Source organism: Labrus bergylta, chromosome 23, assembly GCF_963930695.1.
Source record: "Labrus bergylta chromosome 23, fLabBer1.1, whole genome shotgun sequence".
Classification (NCBI taxonomy): domain Eukaryota; kingdom Metazoa; phylum Chordata; class Actinopteri; order Labriformes; family Labridae; genus Labrus; species Labrus bergylta.
In genome coordinates, this window is record NC_089217.1 from 15,511,256 (window position 1) to 15,535,798 (window position 24,543).

At 42.5% G+C, this 24,543-nt stretch overlaps 2 protein-coding genes across 3 annotated transcripts in view; both read right to left on the reverse strand.

The window, feature by feature from the left end:
* camk1da (calcium/calmodulin-dependent protein kinase 1Da) overlaps positions 1 to 12,916 on the reverse strand; it is a 69,946-nt gene extending 57,030 nt beyond the window's left edge. Inside the window, exon 1 of the mRNA XM_065951330.1 lies at positions 12,563 to 12,916. Within this exon, the coding sequence (XP_065807402.1) occupies positions 12,563 to 12,660 (98 nt within the window). The 5' untranslated portion in view covers positions 12,661 to 12,916. The remainder of the gene's footprint in view (positions 1 to 12,562) is intronic.
* Positions 12,917 to 16,928: 4,012 nt separating this feature from the next.
* Positions 16,929 to 24,407, reverse strand: cdc123 (cell division cycle 123 homolog (S. cerevisiae)). Of its 2 annotated transcripts, XM_065951494.1 has the most exons (13): positions 24,251 to 24,406; positions 23,956 to 24,027; positions 23,694 to 23,757; positions 23,103 to 23,135; positions 22,264 to 22,359; positions 22,010 to 22,116; positions 21,505 to 21,556; positions 21,277 to 21,352; positions 19,411 to 19,533; positions 19,133 to 19,161; positions 18,861 to 18,965; positions 17,954 to 18,091; positions 16,929 to 17,439 (listed from the first exon to the last, which is right to left on the reverse strand). In XM_065951494.1, the coding sequence occupies exons 1-13, from the start codon at positions 24,322 to 24,324 to the stop codon at positions 17,374 to 17,376; spliced, it is 1,035 nt and encodes a 344-aa protein (XP_065807566.1). In that variant the 5' UTR covers positions 24,325 to 24,406; the 3' UTR covers positions 16,929 to 17,373. The 2 variants fall into 2 exon arrangements, with proteins under 2 accessions (XP_065807566.1, XP_065807567.1); XM_065951495.1 differs by lacking the exon at positions 23,103 to 23,135 and having other exon boundaries at positions 24,251 to 24,407.
* Positions 24,408 to 24,543: the final 136 nt, after the last annotated feature.

Genomic DNA, 24,543 nt, shown 5'->3' on the forward strand with positions numbered 1-24,543 from the left:
GCACATGAGGTACGTTTGATTTATCTCATTGCAAGCAAAATGTGGAGACTCGTCTGTAATGTCACAATGATGTCATCGCATCAAGGTCCAAATTAAATGATGCTGAGGAGCTTTGACTAAATCTTGTACTGTGCATGTTTGTGTGTGTGTGTGTGTGTGTGTGTGTGTGTGTGTGTGTGTGTGTGTGTGTGTGTGGAGTGAAAAGTGGCATTCGGACAAATGACTGAAAGCTAGACAGAACTGCTGCATAACAGCTCTGCTCCGACCAGACTGATGACGCATGCAACATTTCGCACGTCAACACACGCACACACACACACACACACACACACACACACACACACACACACACACACACACACACACACACACACACACACACACACACACACACACACACACACACACACACACACACACACACAGTTGGGCGTTGCGACCAAATGATAACCAGTTTTGCATACAAATAAAACCCCAACTGTAACAGAATGTCTCTCTCTCTCTCTCTCTGCGTAAAGCTGGTTTTAGACTCTGAGACGTTTTAAAACTTTTGGCACCTCAAGATTTGTGTGTGTGTCTGTGTAGCATTGTATTCTGCTCAAGGACGATTTGAGCATAACTGGGCCAAGCTGCACCAGATAAACAGCACACGCACACGCACGCACACACACACACACACACACACACACACACACACACACACACACACACACACACACACACACACACACACAATGATCTAAGTACTGTAGTGGGACTCAGTGAAAGTAGGTCTGCTATAATACAAAAAAAAGCCTTCAAGGTGCAGTGGAGTGCAGTGTGTGTGTGTGTGTGTGTGTGTGTGTGTGTGTGTGTGTGTGTGTGTGTGTGTGTGTGTGTGTGTGTGTGTGTGTGTGTGTGTGTGTGTGTGTGTGTAAATGTATGTGTCACTCTTGTGAAGAGTTAAGCCTAGAAGAGTGTGTGAGAGTCTGTGTGTTTGTGCGTTAGTGTTTTTACAGCGTCATTATGTGTGTTTGTTAGTTTTGGCTAACCAAAAAATTGATTTACATAAATGTTGTGTTTCTTTCTGTGTTTCGTGTCGTTTTACAGTATGTGTGTGTGTGTGTGTGTGTGTGTGTGTGTGTGTGTGTGTGTGTGTGTGTGTGTGTGTGTGTGTGTGTGTGTGTGTGTGTGTGTCCGTGCATGTCTCTGTGTGTAAGTGAAAAACAGATTTTCTCTGACATTTTGAGATACAGTGTGTGTGACTGTGGGCTGTGTTATTGTGACTTGGCTCATGTAACTGTGTGTGTCTCAGAGTGTGTCTTTGTGTGCGTTCTGCAGATGCATGTGTGTGTGTGTGTGTGTGTGTGTGTGTGTGTGTGTGTGTGTGTGTGTGTGTGTGTGTGTGTGTGTGTGTGTGTGTGTGTGTGTGTCTCTGTGTGGGTGCATTCTGCTCCTAAATCACCTGTCCATAAGACAGAGTGTGTGATGCCGGCCAGCAGTGGAGCTGCTGCGACGCTGCTTCCATTAACAGCAGCGATCATTCACAATCTGATGGGCCAAGGCAAACCGTTACCACGGCAACGTGCTGCCTGCTGGCCAAATAATACTAGGGTACATGTTGTTACACTAATCTCAGCAATGTGACTGCGTAAGGATAAATAAAGGTTATGATGTTGAACAAAATGTTAAACGAAGAAAAGAAGGAGGTGAGTTATGAGAACATTTAAGATACAACAAAGATGTCTCTGTATCATAAAAAAAGATTACTGCAAGAAAAAAAAAGTCTATTGACCCATAGGTGAGGCTTCACAATCTGTATTTGGAAGTTATTTAACATGAAGATATGTTGTAAAACTTCAGCCTTTCAACCACTGATAATCAGAGCTCGGCAATGATTCAAGGGCTTTCTTCAAAAGTTAACAGAACAGAAATTCAAGTTTGTTGAATTAATCCTGCCACCACACATTTACAATTACAATAAATATAATGTTTTAAAAACATCCATGGATAAAACAGGGGTAATTAAACCCCAAGATGACACATTTGAAAAGTATGTAGTTAAGCACTTTCGCACCTTGTTTCCTAATCAAAACAGAAATACTTTATCCTCCTGCAGGGGGAAATTTGGGTGTCAGCTGCTCATATACAGAACATGAGCATTAAGATGAGGAAATAAGATACAAACCACAACTGTAACCCAGCTCCGCTCTTGTACAGCTCCTTGGTCCCTCGTCCTTTGGTCAACACCCACAGCACCACCTGACAGCTGGAGTTCCCGCGCTAGTTCGCGAATAATGCGTTGCAGTGCGAGATAATATGTTTGTGCTTAAAAACCATACAAAACCCTTATAAACACAACAACAATCACACATACGGTCATCGTTCCCAACCCTCAAAACAGAGTGATTTCTCCTGAAAACAAAACATTTTTTAATCTTGTTTGGGTGTGTGACTTCCTGTCCGACATGATCTGGTTAATTGATATATATTTACTTATATTTACTCCACATAGTTGGTACTTAGAGCTAATCCCAAAGAAGATCATTTACATCCTACTAGACGATGTCACACACATACAACTAAACCTGTGCTGACATGTCTGCTTTATGGGCCAAGTGTCAGAAACTGATCACCCAGGGAACCCTCAATGACATCATAAACGTTTATATTCTTCTTCCTAGAAGGTTAATAAAGCTCTTTTCACGGCTATCAAGATATTTCTCAAAAGGTCAAATCTAACCTAATTAATCTAACCCTTTACATCACTGGACTGACTTGAATTTATCTGTGTTCCTTGTCCATCCCCTACTCACCACAGTCCAACCGTGAGACAAGAAGAAGGAAAGCCAAGTTCAGATCTTCATGTTCCCGCACAGAGAAGAACCCAGACTGAGACCGATCTGATGATTTCTTTCTGGATTCTGAAACAGAGCGTCACCTCCTCTCCCCATTGGACAGATTTCTCTCAAACTAGTATAACACAGCAGTCTTTACTATGAGTTCATTATTACTATGATCAAAGTTTGTAAGCGTAAACATAAGCTTCTTTCCGTTTTACATGATGAACCCGGGGTTGAATTTGTAAGGGAACTCTAAAAGCATGAAACGGGCGGACAATCGCTTGGTGCAAAATCTTTGCAGGTTTCTGTTGACAACAGATGGTAGAAGGAGAGTAGGGCTGATTTAAAAAAAAACAAAACCCTTTTCCAATGTATTTCTCCTTCAGCGATGGCAGAGGACACCCCTCATGCCCCCCCCCCACCCCCTGAGGCCGCCCCCTTAGGCTTACATGTGCTTCTTATCCCCGTCCTCATTGCTCTGTTATCTCTTCTTCCTCCTCTTCCACGCTGGTATTTTGCTACAATTTTGCGCTGCCACTGTCAGCAGAGCCTCCAGGGTAATAAGCTAAGCTGCTTTCTGACTTTACTTTCTGTGCAGGTAGAGGCTGCACAGAAAAACCTCCAGCAGGCGACTGTTCAAGTACTTCAAAACAGTATGAGGACCCTGACCTACACATTTATATAAACCAATAACTTCCTTTTTATTTTCATCTTTGGCCATCCAGCTAACTCAACACGTTTCTAGTTAATGTTTTAAACATTTTGTGTTAAAGGGAACTATGTGTACTGTCCCTTTATTTATTAAAGGGACAGTACATTTGTCGACATAGACACACAAATAACCAGGGGCGTGTACAGACTTCTTGGACAGGGGCACTGACTTTTGCAGGGGTGGCCTGCAAGTGCGATGTGCGCACAAACACACACAAATAAATATAAACGATTCGCCGTTGGACATGGAAATGTTCAAGCGCGTGGATGGCTTCTAATGCTAACCTGTAAAATGTAGAAACACAGAAAGGGCAGCTGTGGCCAGAGGCTGCTTCTGTTTCTGCTTCATTATTCATTTCTCCAGGAGCAAGAAACCCCCAACAGCAGTTTTTGCATTAGCCTTGTAAACGAACCTGCCAAAAATATTAAAGCATAGTCTGGGACTAAAACATCTTTATGTCAGGATTCAGGCTTTGCCACTAAGCATTATTAACAGCAAAAAATGCAGCCTTAACTTTTTACATTTCAAGCCTTTTACAAAAACCCATACATATACTGATGCTCCTTTAAATACAGGCTGAATTCTCAACGCGCTAGAGGACTAGATGATTTATACAAACGTAGTGTAGCTCTTCTCTCTTCGAGCCAGGCTGCAGCAGATTTCTTTAGACACAAATGACTACATGATGTTCTCTGTTGACTTGTAATTGTGTTCTGATGGACCGCTGGCCTTCAGAAAGACGGTTATTAACACTGCTCACGTCGCCGCAACTCCATTGACCTCCAGCAACCTGTCACCCAACCTGACTTCTAACTTGATCACAACAAGCAACATTTGTGTCTCAGCCGGCTGCGTCCCTGATATCCCTCTGATACAGCAGATGTTGTTGTCGGGAACCCTTTAGGATTGCACAACAGACCTGAAACCAAATCCTCCGCTCAGAAAACATCACCACTGACTGTCTCCTTTTCCTCAGCTGCACCTGCATTTATCCTGTTCCCCATGTGTGAAAGTAAGACGCATCATGTCGAGTCATCATCGAGTGTTTTGTAGGTGTGCTGTCTGTCTCACTCCATCTGCGTACTGTGTTTCTTTACTTAATCATGTAATAGGTTTAAGGGAAACAGCGTTTTTTTTTTGTTTTTTTTTGCTTACATAAGTGACAAAGATGAAGTCACGGCAGGACGTCAGAAAATGGCAAGTGCTAAGTGTTCATTTGGTGCGTAACGCCGAGCCTCACAAATATCTGACTCAATCTGACTAATATATGACTTTTAAAGGAATAAATAAAGGAGAGTGAGGTAAATGCTTCTGTAAAAAAAATATATAGTGTTGCGATTTTATGAATCCACCATTTGAAAAGACTTTTGATTCAAACATTTTTGAGCACAGATTGTTTCACCAGTGAATTCATCTACATGCAGACTGAGTTTTCACTGTTGTTTTAGATGATTTTTCGTTAACTGCTAGGCTATCAGACACCCCAGATATTCCACTATTTTTCTCAACTACCGTATAAGAAAAAAATGTTTGGGAATTTGATAAGTCTTACTTATTCAGCACTAACCCTACCTCCTGATCCTCCTGAAGTCCAACCTGAACCGAGTGAGTTTTGTCAAAAGCTGCAGTCTTGGAACAACATCCCTAACCCACTCCTCCCTTTCTCGGTCTTCACTTTTCCTATCAAACTGTGGAAAGAGCCGATCGTGGCCACATCTCTGGATTCCTCAGATGATGAGCCCTCATTTATCTTTGTCCGGGAGTGGCTCAATGTCACTGAGCAGCTAAGTGCTAGCTCTGTAACTCAGTAGAATGCCAAATGGAGCAGCAAGAAATCCAGCCAGTCTCTCAGATGACTGGAGTAGATCCTGAAGTATGGACTAATTCAAAAATAGACTTTAAATCATGAATCCAGAATCGTCTTGAATCAAAAATAGATTCGGAATCAAATCGTGACCCCAAGAGTCGAAATCGAATCAAACTCCGAGACACTCAAAGATTCCCGGCCCTAATAAACACCATTGTTAATATGCCCAATTCAGCCCAAAGGCCAACGCACAGGACATTACAATAGTAAGATCATAGGTGTAAACCAGTCAACATGACGAAGCGCAGGTCGATTACTTTAAGCAGACCACAGTCAGGGTAGAGAATATGCGCCCCAGTTGAGGTTTTAACAACAGCTTGTCACATGGCCTGATGCCTGATCACAGTGAGTTCTGTGCGTTTTAAACAGACCAAAAAGTCACCAGTTTGCAAGACAGGTTAATTACAAAATGTAGATGAGAATAATGGTGAAATAAGCTTAATAGGGCAACGTGTTCTTAGGACCAAACCGGAATATTTATGCAAATAAACGTTCTCATTATGATCCGATGGGCTTTGGTGGCAAAGCTGTGGACTTTAGGGGAAGCAGGAAGGTTTCTGGCTCTTACTGAAATGATTACAATGTTTCTCTGTCATCTGGCAGTGACCGTGTCGTCTCTGAATGCAGCTGTGTTGACTTCATGGTGTTGTATTTTCCCCTTTGGATGTCTGCAAGTTGGGGAGGATGGAGGTAAAAATAATATGGCTGAGTCTGCTTTGATTTACACCATCAAATTTGAGATCTCCCTTTTATCATTTTTTTCTCTAAAATTGAAAAGACACCCCTACAAACTTGTTTTGTTGCACTGACAGTATAGTTTTCATCCATTACCCCCCCCCTTTAGTTTCTGAATGACTGCTTGACATGCAGTGTGTTTACATGAACAGCAGCATAACTGCACATACACACGCACATACACACACACACACACACACACACACACACACACACACACACACACACACACACACACACACACACACACACACACACACACACACACACACACACACACACACACACACACAAACACACACACACACACACACACACACACACACACACACACACACACACACACACACACACACACACACACAGCTGTCACATAGAGACAGCAGGCTTTTCGGACGGGGTCGTTATAAGCTGGATGTGATCGCCCCAGAGGCTTAAAATAGAGCGCTGATCCGATAATGGACTAAAGTTTATGATCATTAATACTCAGAGGTCTGGTCACACGTGTCAATCAGTGCAGAGAGCAGGATGGTACAACCCTACCCTACCCTTCACACACACACACACACACGCACGCACGCGCGCACGCGCAATTTCAAATTAAACTCATTAGGTGATGAGCAAAGACCTGACAGCTGGCAAACGCAAGAGTTTCATTTGCTGCGTGTGCAAAGAGGAGAAATCGACTGTGTTGCTTTTAAATGTCCTGTTGTTTGTGTGTGTGTGTGTGTGTGTGTGTGTGTGTGTTGTGTGTGTGTGTGTGTGTGTGTGTGTGTGTGTGTGTGTGTGTGGGGTTGTGTGTGTGTGGGTGTGTGTGTGTGTGTTTGTGTGTGTGTGTGTGTGTGTGTGTGTGTGTGTGTGTGTGTGGGGTTGTGTGTGTGTGGGTGTGCGTGTGTGTGCGTGTGTGTGTGTGTGTGTGTGTGTGTGTGTGTGTGTGTGTGTGTGTGTGTGTGTGTGTGTGTGTGTGTGTGTGTGTGGGTGTGACACGAGTTTAGCTCAAGTTTAGTAGCACTGAGAGAACAAATTGATATCAGCTTATTCAGCGTTTTGACGTCCTCGGCTCATCTAAAACTGAAAGTACAGACGTCAACAATGACGTCAATCACAATAGCATCACAAGCTCAGTCATCAACAATGCAACAACAACAACAACAACAGAAATACCATTAAAGGAGCATCACAGCATAATAAAGTAGGTTTCTAATTTGTAATGATGATTCGAAATTTGTTGATTTCAGATTTCACTGCACTTCTGTATGAGCATGTGGCAAATGAAAATCTTGAATAAAGTCAATGACCTTCCAGAGTTAAAGCTGCAAATGCCACCAAATGGAAAGAAACTCAGGATAGTCAGACAAAGAGAAAAGGAAAGGTGAACTGTATGAATATAAGAGATGCACCTATCAACTTTTTTTCCGTTCAGATTGAATTCCGACACATTTGTACTCATACGATACTGATTCTTATCTTTGTCCACCATAACAATCATAACTAATAATGTTTTTGTTTGTTGTTTGTAGTATGTGTAAAGGCAGCAACAGCTGTCAGCTTTTTCAAATTAAATCTTTTAAAATAAAGAGTAAGAATTACTGTTCCATCTCGTCTGACCGTCGTCATGGAGACAATTTGTGGGCCTTCTCAGAGTTCAGTCTTCAAAGTGAGACTGTACGAGCTGAGAACGTTTTGAGTGTCCAAACGTATTTCTTGATCCGCGATGTAGGATCGGCTCGGTCCCATCTCTGACCCAAACCTTCTGTTGTCAACATGCAGTACAGGTTAAAGACACAATATGTAGGAATTCAGTTTGGTGAGCTATGGCGCCGACCAAAGGTCTCTGAGTGTCACTGCACTGTTGTGACATAGTGCTCTTACGCCTTCCCCTCAAGACAAATGAATCACTATAAAATCTAGATTGTCTCCTCGACTATGCCAGATGCCCGTGGTTTACAGCTGAAGTAGAAGTCTTATGAATATGATGTTGGAACTAGCTACTGAGCCTAGCGGCTAACTGCTACGACACACATTTATGATCTGATTGGTTGAAGAATTCACTTCTTAATTAAGACCCTCGGCAGGTCAAAATAACTGCGAGATCTGACCGATTAACAATTGGGAGTTGTTCATGTAATGCTAGGCTACTACTAGGACAGAGTAGTGGGAAAAATATATATTTAACTCAAGGTCAAATAAGAAGCTTTGTTTGTTACAGAGCTTTCAACTCTCTCCCACACTCTTCCTCTGTAGATATTGTTCATATCATGATCATTCATTCCCTGAGAGCTCAGTAAGCTCCATCTGCTGATGAAGGCTGCGAGGTGAGTTTGAATGCTCCAGGGTAGCGCGAAGAAGAAAATATTAATAAACTAAAAATAAGCAACAGCAACCAATCACAGAGTGGCGTTAGCGAACCTGAGAGAAGCACTGACCACCAGGAAACCCTGGCAGAGAGCGCGGAGCGGATGGAACAGATGGACAGACGAGCAGAGGATAAGACAACCGACATACTGGGAGTATGCTCAAATTTCACCGCAGTGTGGTTTGATTTGTGTAACTGTGGACACACACACACACACACGTGCACACTTTTGGAAACGCACGCTTTTAAAAACGTGGGCTTGCAGTCCACTTGAAGTTGGAAGTTTGTCACATAGCAAACAATCATCTTTTGTTCTATTTGTGGGACGCTATTTATACTTCAAAACCTGCTCCGTGTCCTCTCCTACACGGTGTGAAAAAAAAAAAAAAAAGTTTACAACAGGATGAGCGGCCACACGGGGGGCTGTATGACAGCGCTGCAGACTTTAGAGAGGCAGATATAGAAAGACATTAAGAGAGGAGGGGAGGTGGTGGTGGTGGTGGTGGTGGTGGGGGGGGGGGGGGGGGCTCTGCAGTCCCAGAAACAGTGGAGAGAACAGCAGCAGGGAAGTGGAGCATCAATTAAGGGCAGCGTGCCCTAGATGGCACAGTGGCATTCCCACAATGCATCACCGTCAGGGCCGACAACCGCATGCACACTTCCTTTAGCTGTGACCTCTAGCTTTAAAGGGGAATCACAGTATATGTGACGTTTGTCCAGTTTTTACATGTTTTACAGTGTAAATGAGTAGCAGCCTTTGGAACTGCTCGAGTAGGTTGCAATCGCAGGAAACTACGACACCCATGGATTTGCGTCAGTGTAATCCTGGTCAGGGTTTATCAACTTAAAGTCCTGTTAAGTGTGTCAACATTACAGAAATAATAAAAAAAACTTTTAGACAAACATCCAGCACACCCTAAGTCATCAGACTCCACTGACAATAAGAGTCATTTAACCAAACACAGGAGCTGATGAAGACACCTGCCTTGGTTGGTTAGTTTCTGTGTTATTGTGCGCAACTGATGTTTGTATTGGATCTGCACCGCACCCTTACAACACCACATGATCCCATGATCACGATCAGTTTTGTGTATTTCCGTGTAGGTTCTCAGTCATCCAGGTCTCGGTAGATCAAAGCTTGATCCAAAGGCGACTGGACCCGGTTGAAGATCTTGCAGACGTTTCACCACACTACTTTAGACTTAAAGAAGGCTTTCGGAAGGAGAGGTTAAACGTCTTCAAAATCTCCATCCAAGTCCAGAATCAGGTTTATGACCATGTAGCTTAACGCATAGAAATGTGTCTTAGTGGTTCTGGGCAAAACAATGAACACAGAAGTAGAAGAAAAGAAGAAGTTATACCAACAGTGATGTAAAGGAACTTAAATAGAATCATATACAACTAAATATATACAAAATGAATTATACAGATGTGCAGGGATGAGCAAGATGATAATGAGTGCAAATATTTTACAATATAAAAATTAAGAAATTAGGGGCACAGTGGTTAGTGCGCGCCCATGTATGGAGGCAATGTGTAATTTAAAGAAATTAGACATTGTAAAATGTAGACAGACGATTAATTAGTCCAATTCTAAAGAATTAAAGTGAAGAATTACGTCTGATTTATATTATATTGACTAAACACCAAGGTTTGAAAAATACTGAAAATATCTACTTTAAGCTAGAGTCAAAATCACGCAGCTCATGAAGCTAATCACAACCCGAGCTTTGTCTTACTCTGTGATGACGAGTGCTGAAATTTGGTTACAGTCTCAACAGAATGGACAAAAACGTGTTATCTTTAGCGTTCTCTCTTCCTCTGGGGCTTCCTTTTTGAACTATCTTTTGCACTTGTTCCTGCTGTGATCCCTCCTGTGGCACAACCAGTTCACACACACACACACACACACAAACACACACAAAGAACACACCTCTGTTGGTATTGAATTATTGAATAGAAGGCAACAGAGACTCACACTGCATACACACCAGGGGAGAGTAAGAAGACACCGAGGAGTGCCTCCTGTACATGCCTGCAAACACACAAGCCCACGCGTTTAAACACACCCTGCCAGCATGAGCTAACACTGGCACCTTTAATCCAGCATTAAGGGACACAAAACGGTATATCGGCACACTCACGGCTGATATTTAGTCCCAGAGCAGGAGAGGTGCACACTCACATGCGCTCACCAGGGCATGCAAGGTCAAGCCGGAGTGAGGACACAAAATATGACGGGTCGGTGTCAGAGTTTATGACATCACATCCTGTCAGTACAGATGCAGCTCTTAAATGCTGACGCAGAAACACTCACCACTGCAGTGGCACTTAAAGTAGCCTCGAGCTTTAATCTTCCCACATGTGCTGCTGCACCTGAACACAACATTTCTGCCATTCAAATCCGTACTTCTGTTCTGTTTCTTCAATGCTGCTGACAGTATTTATTTGGCTGATCGTCCAGTCTCCTGAAACATTTCAGACCACCCTCCTTTTCCTCACACGCACACACACACACACACACACACACACACGCACACACACACACGCACACACACACACACACACACACACACACACACACACACACACACACACACACACTATCCTCTTTTCTGCTGATGTATCAGGTTCAAGGACCCGTCAGCAACTCTGGTTAATGTGTGGCTGCAACATGGCCGACTTGGATCATTGAGTCCAGTGCCAGTCTGCATCCTGTGTGTGTGTGTGTGTGTGTGTGTGTGTGTGTGTGTATGTGTGTGTGTGTGTGTTTCACATCCGGTGCAAACTTCAAGTGTTTAGGAGAAACAAATTGTCCAGCTAGATGTCCATCATAATTTTTTTTTTAATTACACAACATGACTGAACTTCCTGCTATTCGGGGGAACTTTTTCCTAATCCCCCATGCAGTTCATCTCAATCTGCATCCTGCCTGTGTGTCCCCCTCCAGGCTGCCGTCCAAAACAGACACAGCTCATTCCTCACAGCGGGAGAGCAGGTGGACAGACGCTCATACAGGGACAGGCTGTCAGAGATTCGGGGGGGGGGGGGCGTCTACCTGTGATCTGTCACTGTTTGAGTGAGAAGGATGGGAGAAGATGGAACAAACGAATATGGAAAAAAGAGCACATTTCCCAACAAGGAGAGGGACAGTAAATATGTTTCTTTGCGACCCGCGTGAGAGTGAACGAGTGACACTTCAAAAGGAGTGGGAGAGTAACAGTGATATGGTTCCTGCTACTGAGGGATCAAAATTCCTGCAGGCTGTAACAGCCTCGCTGTCATCAACAAGAAAATCCCCTGAAGTACCATTACAGAATATGCCAAAAGGATAAACAAGAAGATAAATCACTCATAAGCCCTACAGTCCTTTTAGAATCCCTATATAAACACCACATACAGTAGAACAGACTACATGCAATAAAGGGAGAGTGTCATCATCACCTGCCATAAATTCATGATCAAATACAGATCAGATTAGCCCCAAACATTGACACTGCTGCATGGAGTTTGTAGGAAAACTAATGTAGTACAAATAGGTTTTATAATTAGTAATTACAAGATGTTATGGAACATTTTGGAGTGTTTTTTTTTTTTTTTTTGTCAAAAGCTGCAGTCTTGGAACAACATATATTGAACAACCTATATAACTTAACTGATGTAATGATACCCCAAAGTAGTGGTTTCCAACCAGGAGCATTGGCACCCCGAGGAAAAGCTCTTCTAGAAGTTTTGGAGTAGCTCAACTTTCTTTTTAAATATATCCAAAACTACGTTAGAAATATGTAAATATCAATATGATGAGCCAGATAACACTTGAACGCAACATGTAAATATTGAGAGTGAATGGAAACTAGCTATAGGCTGAATTGGGGAAATTGAAACCTTAAAAGTATTTATCAAACAGTTGAAATGGTGAGCTGAAATGTTAATTTGAGTCTCTGTCAGAATATTATTTGGAAAAGTGTTATGAAACAAAGTGCACTGTGGTTACTGCTGGAGCCCCTCATGTATCCCATTGGGGTGTCATTTTGAGATGTTACAATATGTGAGATGAGAAAGCTACTCACGTGCCAAGGACTTCTTTAAAATCAAAAACCTTCTTGATGTCGTCGACGTGTTTCTTCCACGTCTCTCCTCTGCCGGTGTCTCCGTTCTCCCGAGCCATGGCGCTGCGTTTACCGGCCCGAGTCTGACCGACACTGGGCAGCGGGAGGACGGGATGCAAAGCTAGGGGAGGGGGGGAATTAAAGAAACTGAAAACGTGTTATCTTCTTTTCTTTTTGGAAATAGAGAATGAAGCTGTGCCGATGGTGGAAGAGGTGTGGAGAGTTCCGGGGGGCGGGGGTCTGAGCTCCGCTGCGGCAGGACCATGTGAGTCGGTCCTCCTGCAGGTTACCGTGTCCCTGCTGCTGCTGCTGCTGCTGCTGCTGCTGGCTCCTCTCTCTCTCTCTCTCTCTCTCTCTCTCTCTCCTCCCCTCAGGTCGTCTGGACAGCAGCTGTAAAGTCACCAAGAGAAGAGAGCAGTTCTTGTCTGGGCTTTCAAAATAGTATACAAATATAAAATAATTCTGGGTAAGGTACGACACACTATAGGCTACTTTTTAGTGCTGTAAACATTTAGCTGCCTCCACAGTTGCATCAATTTAAAAAAAAAACAACAACATGTAAACAAAGAATCATGTGAAAATGAAAAACAAAACATAACATATTGACATTACTGCACATAAAAACACAAAATTACCACGTGAGGGAAAAAAAAGAAGACACCATGGTGCTATAATTTAATGACCCATAAACATTAGTCAAAAATGTCAGTGTGCTTTATTTGCTGTTAAGTTGTTCCAAAATGTTGTCAATAGTAGTTTCTACGACTGCTATGGCTACTAGAACTGACAATATGTACTCATCACCATAAACAGATTCATTAACTTTTTTTTCTTTTTTTTTTTTTTTTTAAAGAATTAAAGCCGCAAGCAGCGAAGAATATATAATGACACAATGTTTAAATACTGTTTCTTTTTGACGATAACGTGTGTTATGTTGTGTGGTTGCAGTGCTGGTAAAAGAAACATTTTAATAGCTTACTGTACAACAGTGATGTGAAACATAACATGCAAAATGACCACACCGAAGACCTTCTTTAACTGTCTTTTTATATTGACCTTCACAATTTTGCAAATATGCTGTAGGCATATGTAGGATATTATCACAATGTCCCTGTATGTCTAAAAAAATATATACTTTTTGTGCTTTTAGTTTGAAGGCACTATCCTCCCATTTCCTGTATTATGCTGGTTACAAATCAATAACTTTACTAAGGATCTGCTGCCACCTGCAATTGTTTGGACGTGCCAATTATTGCTGCACTTTCGGCACGTTTTGGGGGTTTCCACTGCTTTGCAAATAGTTTGCGTGAGAATCTCCTTTTTGCTTTTATGAACTCCCACACCGTCATATATATTATTCTCCTGAAACAGTGCTTTATGGTGTGCATGGTGTTATGACAATGAGGACCCCCCTTACTGACGGGATGCTGCGCGTGCATCCTGTCCGGCAGAGAGGTGTGTTTTGAAGTCAGCTCAGGACGAGGCAGCAATAAATTCGCATTGCGCCAACTTTGTTGACAACAACCCATCACCACCAGTCGGGAATCCCGGAGTCGTCGGCATGGCTCTGGGGCTGTCCGGGGATCAGGCGGTGACCCCGGCTGCAGCTGCCGCACCTTCACCTGGGTTCAACGTGTCCGCATAATACCTGGATTACAAACGTCTCAGTCTGCAGAGGAGCACTGATCCCCGGACTCTGACAGCTGCAGGCGCACGGGTCAGTTCAGGCCGGGGTACTGCCCACAACACACACACACACACACACACATTCCCGGACTTCTGGCCTGTGTTCTTGTATGTGTGTGTGTGTGTGTGTGTGTGTGTGTGTGTGTGTGTGTGTGTGTGTGTGTGTGTGTGTGTGTGTGTGTGTGTGTGTGTGTGTGTGTGTGTGTGTGTGTGTGTGTGTGTGTGTGTGTGATGCTAAAGGGAGACAGTAAGAGGGAGGGAGGGAGAGGACAATGTGTTGCAGCCTCAGCCGCTCATGAGTATTCCGGCTGCAAACTACTGCAGCTCTCTTCCACAGCAGCAGGCAAGGAAAACTCCTCTCCACCTCCCTCCCTCTCATCCTCATCCTTTACACTGAGTCAGCAAAGTCTACCCCCCCACCCCCCCACCCCACCCACCCCCCTTGAAAGATGATCACCCAGCTGCAAGGGATGTTGGAGGAGAGGAGAGGAGAGGAGGGCGTCAGAGTGATGGTATAAAGGAGGATGAAGGTCAAAGGAGAGGAAGGTGGAGCCTCCCTTAAACGCTGCAATAAATCACAGATGTGCACACATACAGTCGTACGCTGCTTATTTGTTAAAGTGAGGCCAAAGAACCAATAAAATATAGAAATGTCTTTTACACCTAATTTAATCAATTGTTCTTTCCCTCTCGCTGATCAGTATGGGTTTATTTTGCCATCTAACTCCTGCCGTATATTTTTTCTTAAACTGAATTCAAAAGATCAGAAAGGAGCCTACACATCCACTGTATATTGCATCACACCGGCTCATGTGGGTAGAGCCCGGGTCATAGTTCAAGCAAATGTCCTCTGAACATGTTATTCTGACATGTCCCGGTAAGCAAAGCCCAGATGTTCTTGATCAAAAAGATGAAAAGCTGAATTCCTGGTACTGTGCACATACTGGCTCACAGCCACACATTACTGGGACTCTTGAATAGAAGTGAGTCATCGTTAATGTCCTTCGTGACACCTGTGCTTTTCTTTCTCTGTCAAAATGTCTGCTTTGAAAAGAGGATCATTATTCCTGAGGAAAAGTAAATAATGCAGATGGTTCAATTACACCCCCGTAGGAGGTAGAGGAAAAACTCCATTCAGACCTCTGGACAAAGAGGACCTGACAATTCATTATTGAGATACATTATTGAGTTGCCCCCTTCTGGTCATTAAAGAGAATGCAGCTTTAAGGCAGTGTTTTCTGTTGGCTACAGTTTTTGAACCAATGAGTTATGTCCACTTCTTCTATACGGTCTGTGAACTTACCTCAACCAATCTCAACTCTCTGAAGCATTTTAAATGAAATATACAGTACAGGTTGATATATTTCAAAGCTGTGTATCACACTGCTTCAGTTACTATTAGAGCAGGGGTAGGGCAACTGGCGGCCACATGCGGCCCCCCATCAACCCTCAACGTGGCCCTCAGGTACATTTTTTACATATCAATTAATTAGAAACATGAAGACAAAATCTGCCATGAAATCATGAAAACCAGAAATATGTCCATAATAATATTTGATCACTGGTATATGTTGAGTTAAATTTGAGACATAATCGTTTTTGTATCCTACAATTTGGCCCCTCTGGCAGTGAAAACTAAATTAATGTGGCCCTTGCTGTGCCCATCCCTGCTATTAGGGTCTTTTCTTGATGTTGTGATTCCGATGAACTACACTTATCATTGATTTAAAGGCAAATATTCTTATTATAGCATCGTATAATTCAGATTCTGTTGCTTCGTCCGCTACTTCTGTGTCGTTTTTTTAATGTTTTAACCTCAGGAGAAAACTACTTTTAAGAAGACTACATTTCCTTTATAATATTCTATAATAATTGTTACCTCAGCTTCACTACGGGTAAAGCTGTGTGATGACTGTTTAAACCACTGCAGCAAAGTAAGAGCCAAAGTAAACACTGCTCTAACAGCGGTGAATTTCAAGTTTGTTCTAAATCATATGAACAGAAATCGATTGCCCCTCAAGGTCTGAATGGTACGTCTGAAAAACAAAGTTTCATTTCCTAATTATGAATAACATGCAACATTCCCCACAATGTGCACCTCGTCTACAGTTTACCCGTCTGCAGAGTTTCACCCAGGGAGCTGTAACCCTCATCACATCAGCTCTTTCCATCCCCATGAAATTGCTCTATCAATCGAGCAGAGGAAAACAAACAAACAAAAAAACAAAAAAAACAATCCAAAATGAAGTGCCCCGCTCCGTGCACGCACAGCTCATTTAGCTCCCGGCGTAATGAGAACTGTTGCGTAAAGGTGCAATCAATTTCCTAATGTGCTAGTCTACAGCACCCACCGGACTGACAGCCGAGCCAATACACGACAAGAAGTTTAATGATGTGTTTTTGGGACTAACGGTCTACAGCGATGCATGATGGGAAAACAGAACTCAAAAAAAAAAAAAAAAAAAAAAAGGGTGCCCGGAGCGGCTCGGAGAAATGAGTGTGTCAAAAGTGCTCGGAGGAAATTGGCAGGGAGAGATGGAGGGGTGGGGATGGCTGGAGAGACAAATGAAAGGTGACTAAGTAATGAAGGGATTAAGTGTTAACTGAAGTCACAGCTTTAAAGCACAAATTAGATTTGAAATCCAGAGACAATATTTATATTGCAATAGAGATACGCACACTATAACTCACAATTTTTCCAAAGTATACAAGAGTACATCTTCTTACAGTCAAAAATAATCAACTCTGTAGATGACTCCCTCCTCTTTCTCACCGAGCCATGAGGGTGCTCAACGGCGTCAGTGGCAAACAACAACTCAGCAAATGAATCCTCGAAGGGCTGCTAACATGATCTGCTACTTCAACACGTTCCATTAGAGAAAAAACACGAGAGAGCCATCCAAGGAACCCCCGGGTACACGGCGTACTGTTCACAGAGGAGCGGGAGGAGGGGGGGGGGAGAAGAGGCTGAAATGAAAAATGATTTCAATACAGGACAGAAGGTTAAGAGTCACTTCATGCAGAAAAACATCATATGGAGGGTTGTTGACGCTGGCAGCTCTTCTTCAGGTGTCAGAGGAGTCGTGTCACTGTGGAGCACTCTCCTCCTCCTCCTCCTCCTCCTCCTCAGATTCTTCCTGTTGGCTTTTCTTCTGTGGAGAGCAGAGAAAGCAGGAGAGGAGATTTCACTTTGAGATATATGGTGTTTGTATATTAATCAGGGCTGACACGTACATTTTTTAAACGTGCTTAATCCCATTTTAATCACATGTTTGAAATGAATAGGAGGGGCCCGTGTTTGAATGTTGTGTACCAAAAATGCTCCCGACTCTGCCTTTAAATGCTGATTTTATCTGCGGAGTTGTCAAAGTCTTTCACTTTCAGTCATTTAGTGAACAGTCAGGCAAGGAGAAGAGAGACAGAGATGGACTATCAATATCGAGTTTGACAAGATATTTTTACTTGTGAAGAGACAGATGGCTAAAAGAATCCTTCTGTTTTCTCCACCTAGCATCAGGAGCTTTATAATAGTTCAGCCCTTAGTAACAAATTGTGGCCTGTTGTTATTCTATTCCATAGACATATAGCACGCTCAGGATTTGATGAGTCCTTGCATTATTCTGTATTTTTGTTACAAGTAAACACAATATCTAACAACAATCCTACCAGTTTGAGGAAGTCGATGAGCTTGTAGGCGTCTTCTCCCCTGGAGAGGTCCACAAAGTCCCGAGGGATCCTGTAGCTCAGGCAGGGACTGGGCTGCACCGTCACCTCGCTGGTGGTGCAACGAAACGCCGGGCCGTCCTGTACGAAAAAGGAAGCGCAGTTACCACTGAAATATTTTCCAGTATTGACTGATTCATCCCGGGCTAAATTTCAGCATTACTACATAGGACGGATTCTTTTAGTCTTATCTGAGCTTTTCCAAATCAAAGACTGCAGATGGACAGAGAAGCAGCTGCCTGGGAGTGAAGCCAAAAGAGTTAGAGCTCCCCCTGCTGACTGGCTGCAGTATAGGTGATAAGCCCCGCCTCCTCAACGATAAAAGATGTGAGAAGGGTCGAACTAAAAATCGAAATGCATGTCAGATATGTTATTCTCAAACCTGGATTCATCATGACGGTTGTTATCGTTCCATTAAGTGTTCCAGACATCTTTTTTTTTCCTGAACAGTTTCTTTGAAATTCATTATTTGATGCTGATAAAATGGTCCAAAATGTCATGATTGACAGATCTGTAGACTAATAGCAGCGCTGTGTGCACCGGATTAGTAGAGTGTCTGCTTCCTGTCGACACAAGAATCTGTTCCGCTACGGACTGAACCCACCTGAGGGATTTTTTTTTTCCTTTTACCCGTAGGTCAAATGTGTGTTGGAGCGGCGGGACATCAGTACCCTGACCTACTGTGCAGACTCTGGTTTGCAAATAAGCAATCTGCAGCGCCCGTCACCAGGATGTTCTGGCTTCATTCTGTTGGATGGGAGGTGGCTGAGGCATGCTGTCCATTTCGTATAAACAGTCTGTGGTCCAAACAATAATAAATCATTTGGTAACTTGTGTCATAATGGCTGACCTGCTGCTGGGCGATTTCCCCACCGGACATCAGCTCCTCCCAGCTGAACAGCAGAGAGTCTGTCACCTCTCCAAAAGGATTCAGGTCTATAAGCCACACCTTCCCCTGCAACACACACACACACACACACACACACACACACACACACACACACACACACACACACACACACACACACACACACACACACACACCAAGAACATACTGACTCACATCTCAGTGTGTAAGAGGCATTTTTGAAAGCTGATAACAAAATGTGTCAGTGTGCTTACCTGGCTGTCTCTGTAGACGTCAAACACAACTGTAAAACAGGAAAAAACAACTCTTTAGACAATAACTTATACAGGCCGTTGTTTGTATTAAAAATGGATTTTCTAGTCTTATAAGGAATCGTTAAAATGTACTTTTCTTCTGGCATGACGTTCTGTTTTGAACAGTCATATTCAGGAACTTTCAGAAGCAACGTGAGGAGTAATGGGTGTTATGTGTGTGTGTTACGTGTGTGTGTGTGTGTGTGTGGGATGTTCAAAAGAAGGATGTTGGTGCTCACAGTCCTCATCCAGGAAGTTGTACTGGATGTGCTGGCTGAAGAACTCCTGCACGGCCTGGCAGATCTGCTCCTCCTGCTTCAGGACGTGCGGGTAGTACTGAGTGTAGTCTCTCTGGGAGATGGCTGCAAAGAGACACGAGCGCCATCAGCGGAGCTCAAATTGAATTCTATAATTGTTCCTAAATCATGGTGCTGAGGAGGGGACAGCTCAAACATCATTATATCACTGTGAGAGTAGATTCTTTTTTAAATAACTCCCACAGCAGGCTGAGGATAAAAACAGCTCCCTTTTGCTCTTTTGAGCTATAAAGCAACACAGCTGGATACTTCTTCATTCAACTTTGTGTCTCCTGATGTACAATAAATGAGAAATGTAGTATTCATGCTACTTAAAGTCCCTGTGAGGAGTTTTTGAAACTGGTTATGAAACAGACAGAAATGAAGACTGATGCCTCTTTACAACCTTAAAAAAGCAAAGCAATTAATGCACAAAATGTGCGCTACTTTGGGGTGCCGGATAGCCTAGCGGTTAGGATGCATCCTAGTTGCAGCGGCTGTGGGTTCAACTCCAACCTCGGCCCTTTGCTTCATGTCATCCCCCTCTCTCTCCAGCTGTCCTATAATGAAGGCATGTTTCACTCACTGCTCTGTCTCACCTATTGCCCCGCCCACAAAGCTACCTGATTGGCTGGACTTTAAACGAGTAATAGCCAATCAACAATGAAGCCTGGGTGTTGAGAGCAGCCTGGAGCAGGACAGTCTCTGGTTGAGCTTCTAAACAAAGTTGTGTTGTAGTATGCAACATTCAGAATTAAACATTCTGACAGAAGGATTTTCATTTTTACTGTAAATAAACATCAGTTATCTGTCTCATGAACTACTGGTCATCAGTATCGGCCCTGAAATGTCCTGTTGGTCCACCCCTCGCAAATATTCAACGATCAACGATGGCCCTTTCTGAATAGCCACAGTTCAGTATGCAGTACGTACTATTCAGTCGGGAGTTTCAGTATACTGAACATTTCAGTATGGATACTAACTTCCGGGTTTTATGCAGTATGGATCGGATGCGTGCTTTCAGGAAATGAATTGTGTTTTACCCACAATGCTGTGCGAAATTAAACGTAAATCGTCACTTCACGTTCGCCTCCAAATCAAAACAAACGAGCGTGGATTCATTTAATCAATTTTTAATCTCGAGTTAAAGTCCCGTCTGAAATCACTACTTTAAATTAACAACAGAAAATATAACAAATATCTGCATTATTATAAAAGCTTTCCCCCTCTATTTAAATAATGATTTAACTATTTAAATGCGTCTTTATTGGGTTATTTTATATTCTGTATATTACTGCCTTTCATTTGTACTTTCCTTTATGTACTGTATGTTATTTAGTTATTTAATCTGTCTTTTACTTGATTTACATTGTGATATTGTTTTGTTTACCTGACTGTATATGTGCATTACTCTTCTTGAATAAAGCTAAACAAAAAAACCCCCAAAAAACGGGTTGATGCAGCCGGTTCGGGAAACGTAAATGACGTCACTTCCATACTGAATGAATCAGATGAAGTAGGGACAAATATCTGCCTACTGTGTGTGCATACTGAATAGTAGGTACTAAACAGTATACAGCACAGATAGTAAGTACTGTCTACTGAAAGATTGAGTCGGTACTTGGCAATTCAGATACAGCCATTCACTTCCTACAAAAGACAAGACGAGCGAAGTGATCAGAAGTGCCACTTGGCCTACAGGGGGCGCCAAAGTGACACAAACTGAAAGTTCCTCACAGGGGCTTTAAAATGAAAACGAAAAAAAAAAAAAAAAAGATCTGAGAGAGAAACAAAAAGAAGACTTTTTACCAATCAGTTTGTTTTCTTTGACGAAGCAGCGATACTCTCCTCCTGGAATCAACTCGCTCCACTTTCTCAGGACCAACTGAGGACAGAAGACACCAGCAGGAGACATGTGAAAATGAACACACACAGTCAGCATTAGACATCCTCTCATTCATTTAAACTGTGTTTAAGTGGATACATGATAGCCCTGGACGGCACCCTTTGGAGAAAGGTTTGATTAAAATGAAATACCTCGTAATTTATAACTGGGTCTGGAGAGTCTTGGTCACTGCATTGAACGAATCTGCAGAAAGAAAGAAACGAGAGTGAGGTCAAATACAACAGTGTGTGTGCTGTTCACATTTATTGTCTCCATATCTTTCCACTACGATCAGGACTGAGGCACAGCTAACGGCTTGGCTGATATGTTGCTCTCGGAAAGTTTGAGAGCGAAGTTTTAAAAGTGTCCAATGAACAAGCACACATCACACACACACAAACAGCTTCCCCGAGGCTGTGCACGGCAGTAAATCACCCCCTGCACTAAATGTTTCTCATCCAGAGTGGGGAAAAAAACTTGAGCTATAAATCTTATAACACAGCTTTCTTTTCTTTTTTTCTCCAGCAGCAACTTGTGTTTTACTGCAGATTGAAATCAGTCTGTGTACACCACAGCTAGTTAGTGTTTCTTTATATTTCAAATTGGTCGTCTACTAAATGTGAAATATGAGTGGATGGTATTGGATAGCGAGCTTACGGCTGTGTGAGGTCGTGGGTGATGAAGTCGGAACTTTTAAAGAGCAGGAATATATCGCTGAGGCTGTCACACTGCAGGGAACTGTTCAGAGCGATCCAGTTAGCGTCCTGAAACACACACACACACAAAAACAGTCTTATAGCCAAGAAGAGATTGTCTTGAGATACACAGAAAATAAGAAGTCAATCTTCAGGTTCAGGTTTATACACTTTTTTTTTTTTTTTTTCTTTGACTAGCTGAGTGGAGAATTTTACCCTTGGAGCGCTCCAGTTGAGTTTAGGAAAGACACGCCCACCCAAGGCGTTTATGGCCTCCAGCACTTTAGAGGTGAATTCTGGGAACTCAGGAGCCTGGCGGACAGAAGCGAACATCGTCAACATGACAAATCATAATAAGTGGGATGAAGGGGCGACGAGCTTTGCCGGCAAAAATGGAAATGAGCATCAAGTTGGTTTTCTAGTGTGCCGTGTTTTGTCGTATTGCAGGAAATACATTCTGCTGGCAAATCATACTTAGACATTCCTGTTCAGCAGGATAATCATCACACATGACCTTCACTCTTATGGTCTTTGAAACATGAAAACAAAGCGGGCCATAAATGCCATAAATGAGAAACACCACACCTAGCTACATGACTGCAGGATCATCACCATTAAGACCCCCATTTGTCCATGCTGGCCCCCGACGATCTTTAACGCCTCCAACAACTTGTGTAGGATCATGAAGCCACATGCTTGAAACCTTTTTGACATATAAAGGCTTCAAAATCTACATAAGAAGTGATGCATTTTATGTCATAGAGAAAACCAAAAGAATATCTTCTGCTTGTGTTAACCACAGACTCTAACCAGAACCTATTCAAAACATTAAGCAGTGATTAACCATAGACAGTTTGAGATTTAAAGGGCTCATTCCTGCAACACTTCATTTTGCAATTACATTATATGCAGGCAACAAGCATGGGGGTAATAATGGGATTCACTTTTGTGTCACTGCAGAGAGGAGTAATGCACCATGAAAGTGAAGAGAAACACTTGATGTGTATGGAAACAGAGTTATATTTGATGTTCCATCTGACAGTGAATGTGCTTACGGTGACAGTGGTGGTTGTGTCGTCATCTGACCACTAGAGGGGAGCAGAGAGCAAAAAAACACAAAGTTACATTAAACACTGTTGCCCTGACTTCACTGTTAAAAATGTTGTGTTGACGCCCTGGACTGTGCGTCCACCAGGCAAACAGTTATGAGTTAGGAAAACTAGACAGATAACAGGTCCAGATGATGACAAATATTGATGTGAATTCATAAATGATTCAATGTACATCCACTCTTAATAGTACCAGATGACGTGTGTGTTGTGGTAGGAAAACTTCAACGTAACATTGAAAGAATCATTTCAAGTTGAGTTTCAGCGTCCTTTTGCTCAGATTTAAAGCTGGTTTGTTGTTTTTTTGAGGAGACACTGTACTCGTTTCTACTCGCACAAATGGCATCATTTCAAGATAGTATACGTTTGCACAAAGAAAAACCTTGAATCTGTAACTTCTGGCTACAGTCTTGGCTTTCGTACAAATATAGCGATCAGACATTTAAACGTTGCAGTGTTTTTGTAAACATGTTGTCAAAATCAATTCAGAAAGGAGGTAAATAAACAACAAACAAAACTCTGTTCCTGTTTCCATACCTGAATGTCCTCCTCTGCATTCAAGTCTGTGTTGTTGATGTCTGTCTGCTGTGTGTTATGGTCGCTGAAAAAACAACAACAAACAACAAAATATTAACAGGATCCAATAAAACAGATTCAAACTGAGGGGTAAAGACAGAGGAAACTGTGTGTTTTGAATGAGTTCAGGGATGTATATGATAAATAATCATGAGATGCTGTGTGTTGATTTACACTCTTTGATCATTACAACAAAGTAAACATGTTTGTTTGTGTCTCTTACCTCCCAGAGACTACCAGTGTCCCATCGTCCAGTAAATAATCTATTACATTCTGAGGCAGTGGCAGAATCACACTGGAAAACAACAACAACAACAATAAATGTTGATCATAAACATCATGAAGGCAGAGGTTATAACTCTACAAGAAACAAAAAGACAAACAGAGGAATGAAAATAAGCATGCCAGCTATTTGTTCCGTCTGTGCGCTGACGTAGATTATGACTACATTGTCTCTTTAAAGGCAACACGTCCGGAAACGAGGCCTTGATATGTTTAAGCAAATGTCAGCTGGTTACCTTTTAATTGAATGTTTTTTGAATATCGGATACCAAACCGAAAACTGACAGTTGACAACTTGCTCCTTCTTCATGCTGCAATATCCTGGAACAGAAATGTGTCCGTCGATAAATACCTTCCGAAACCCCCTCCTGAGGTTTTTTTCGAAAAACTTCGGAGCCGAATTATCTCCCAACACCTCGATATTTTAATGTGATACTTCTCTCTGTTTTAAACTGGTATGTATAATATTTTATGTGATTATAAACTTATCCGTAAACTGCTTCATGCGAGAATTATGTATAAATATATA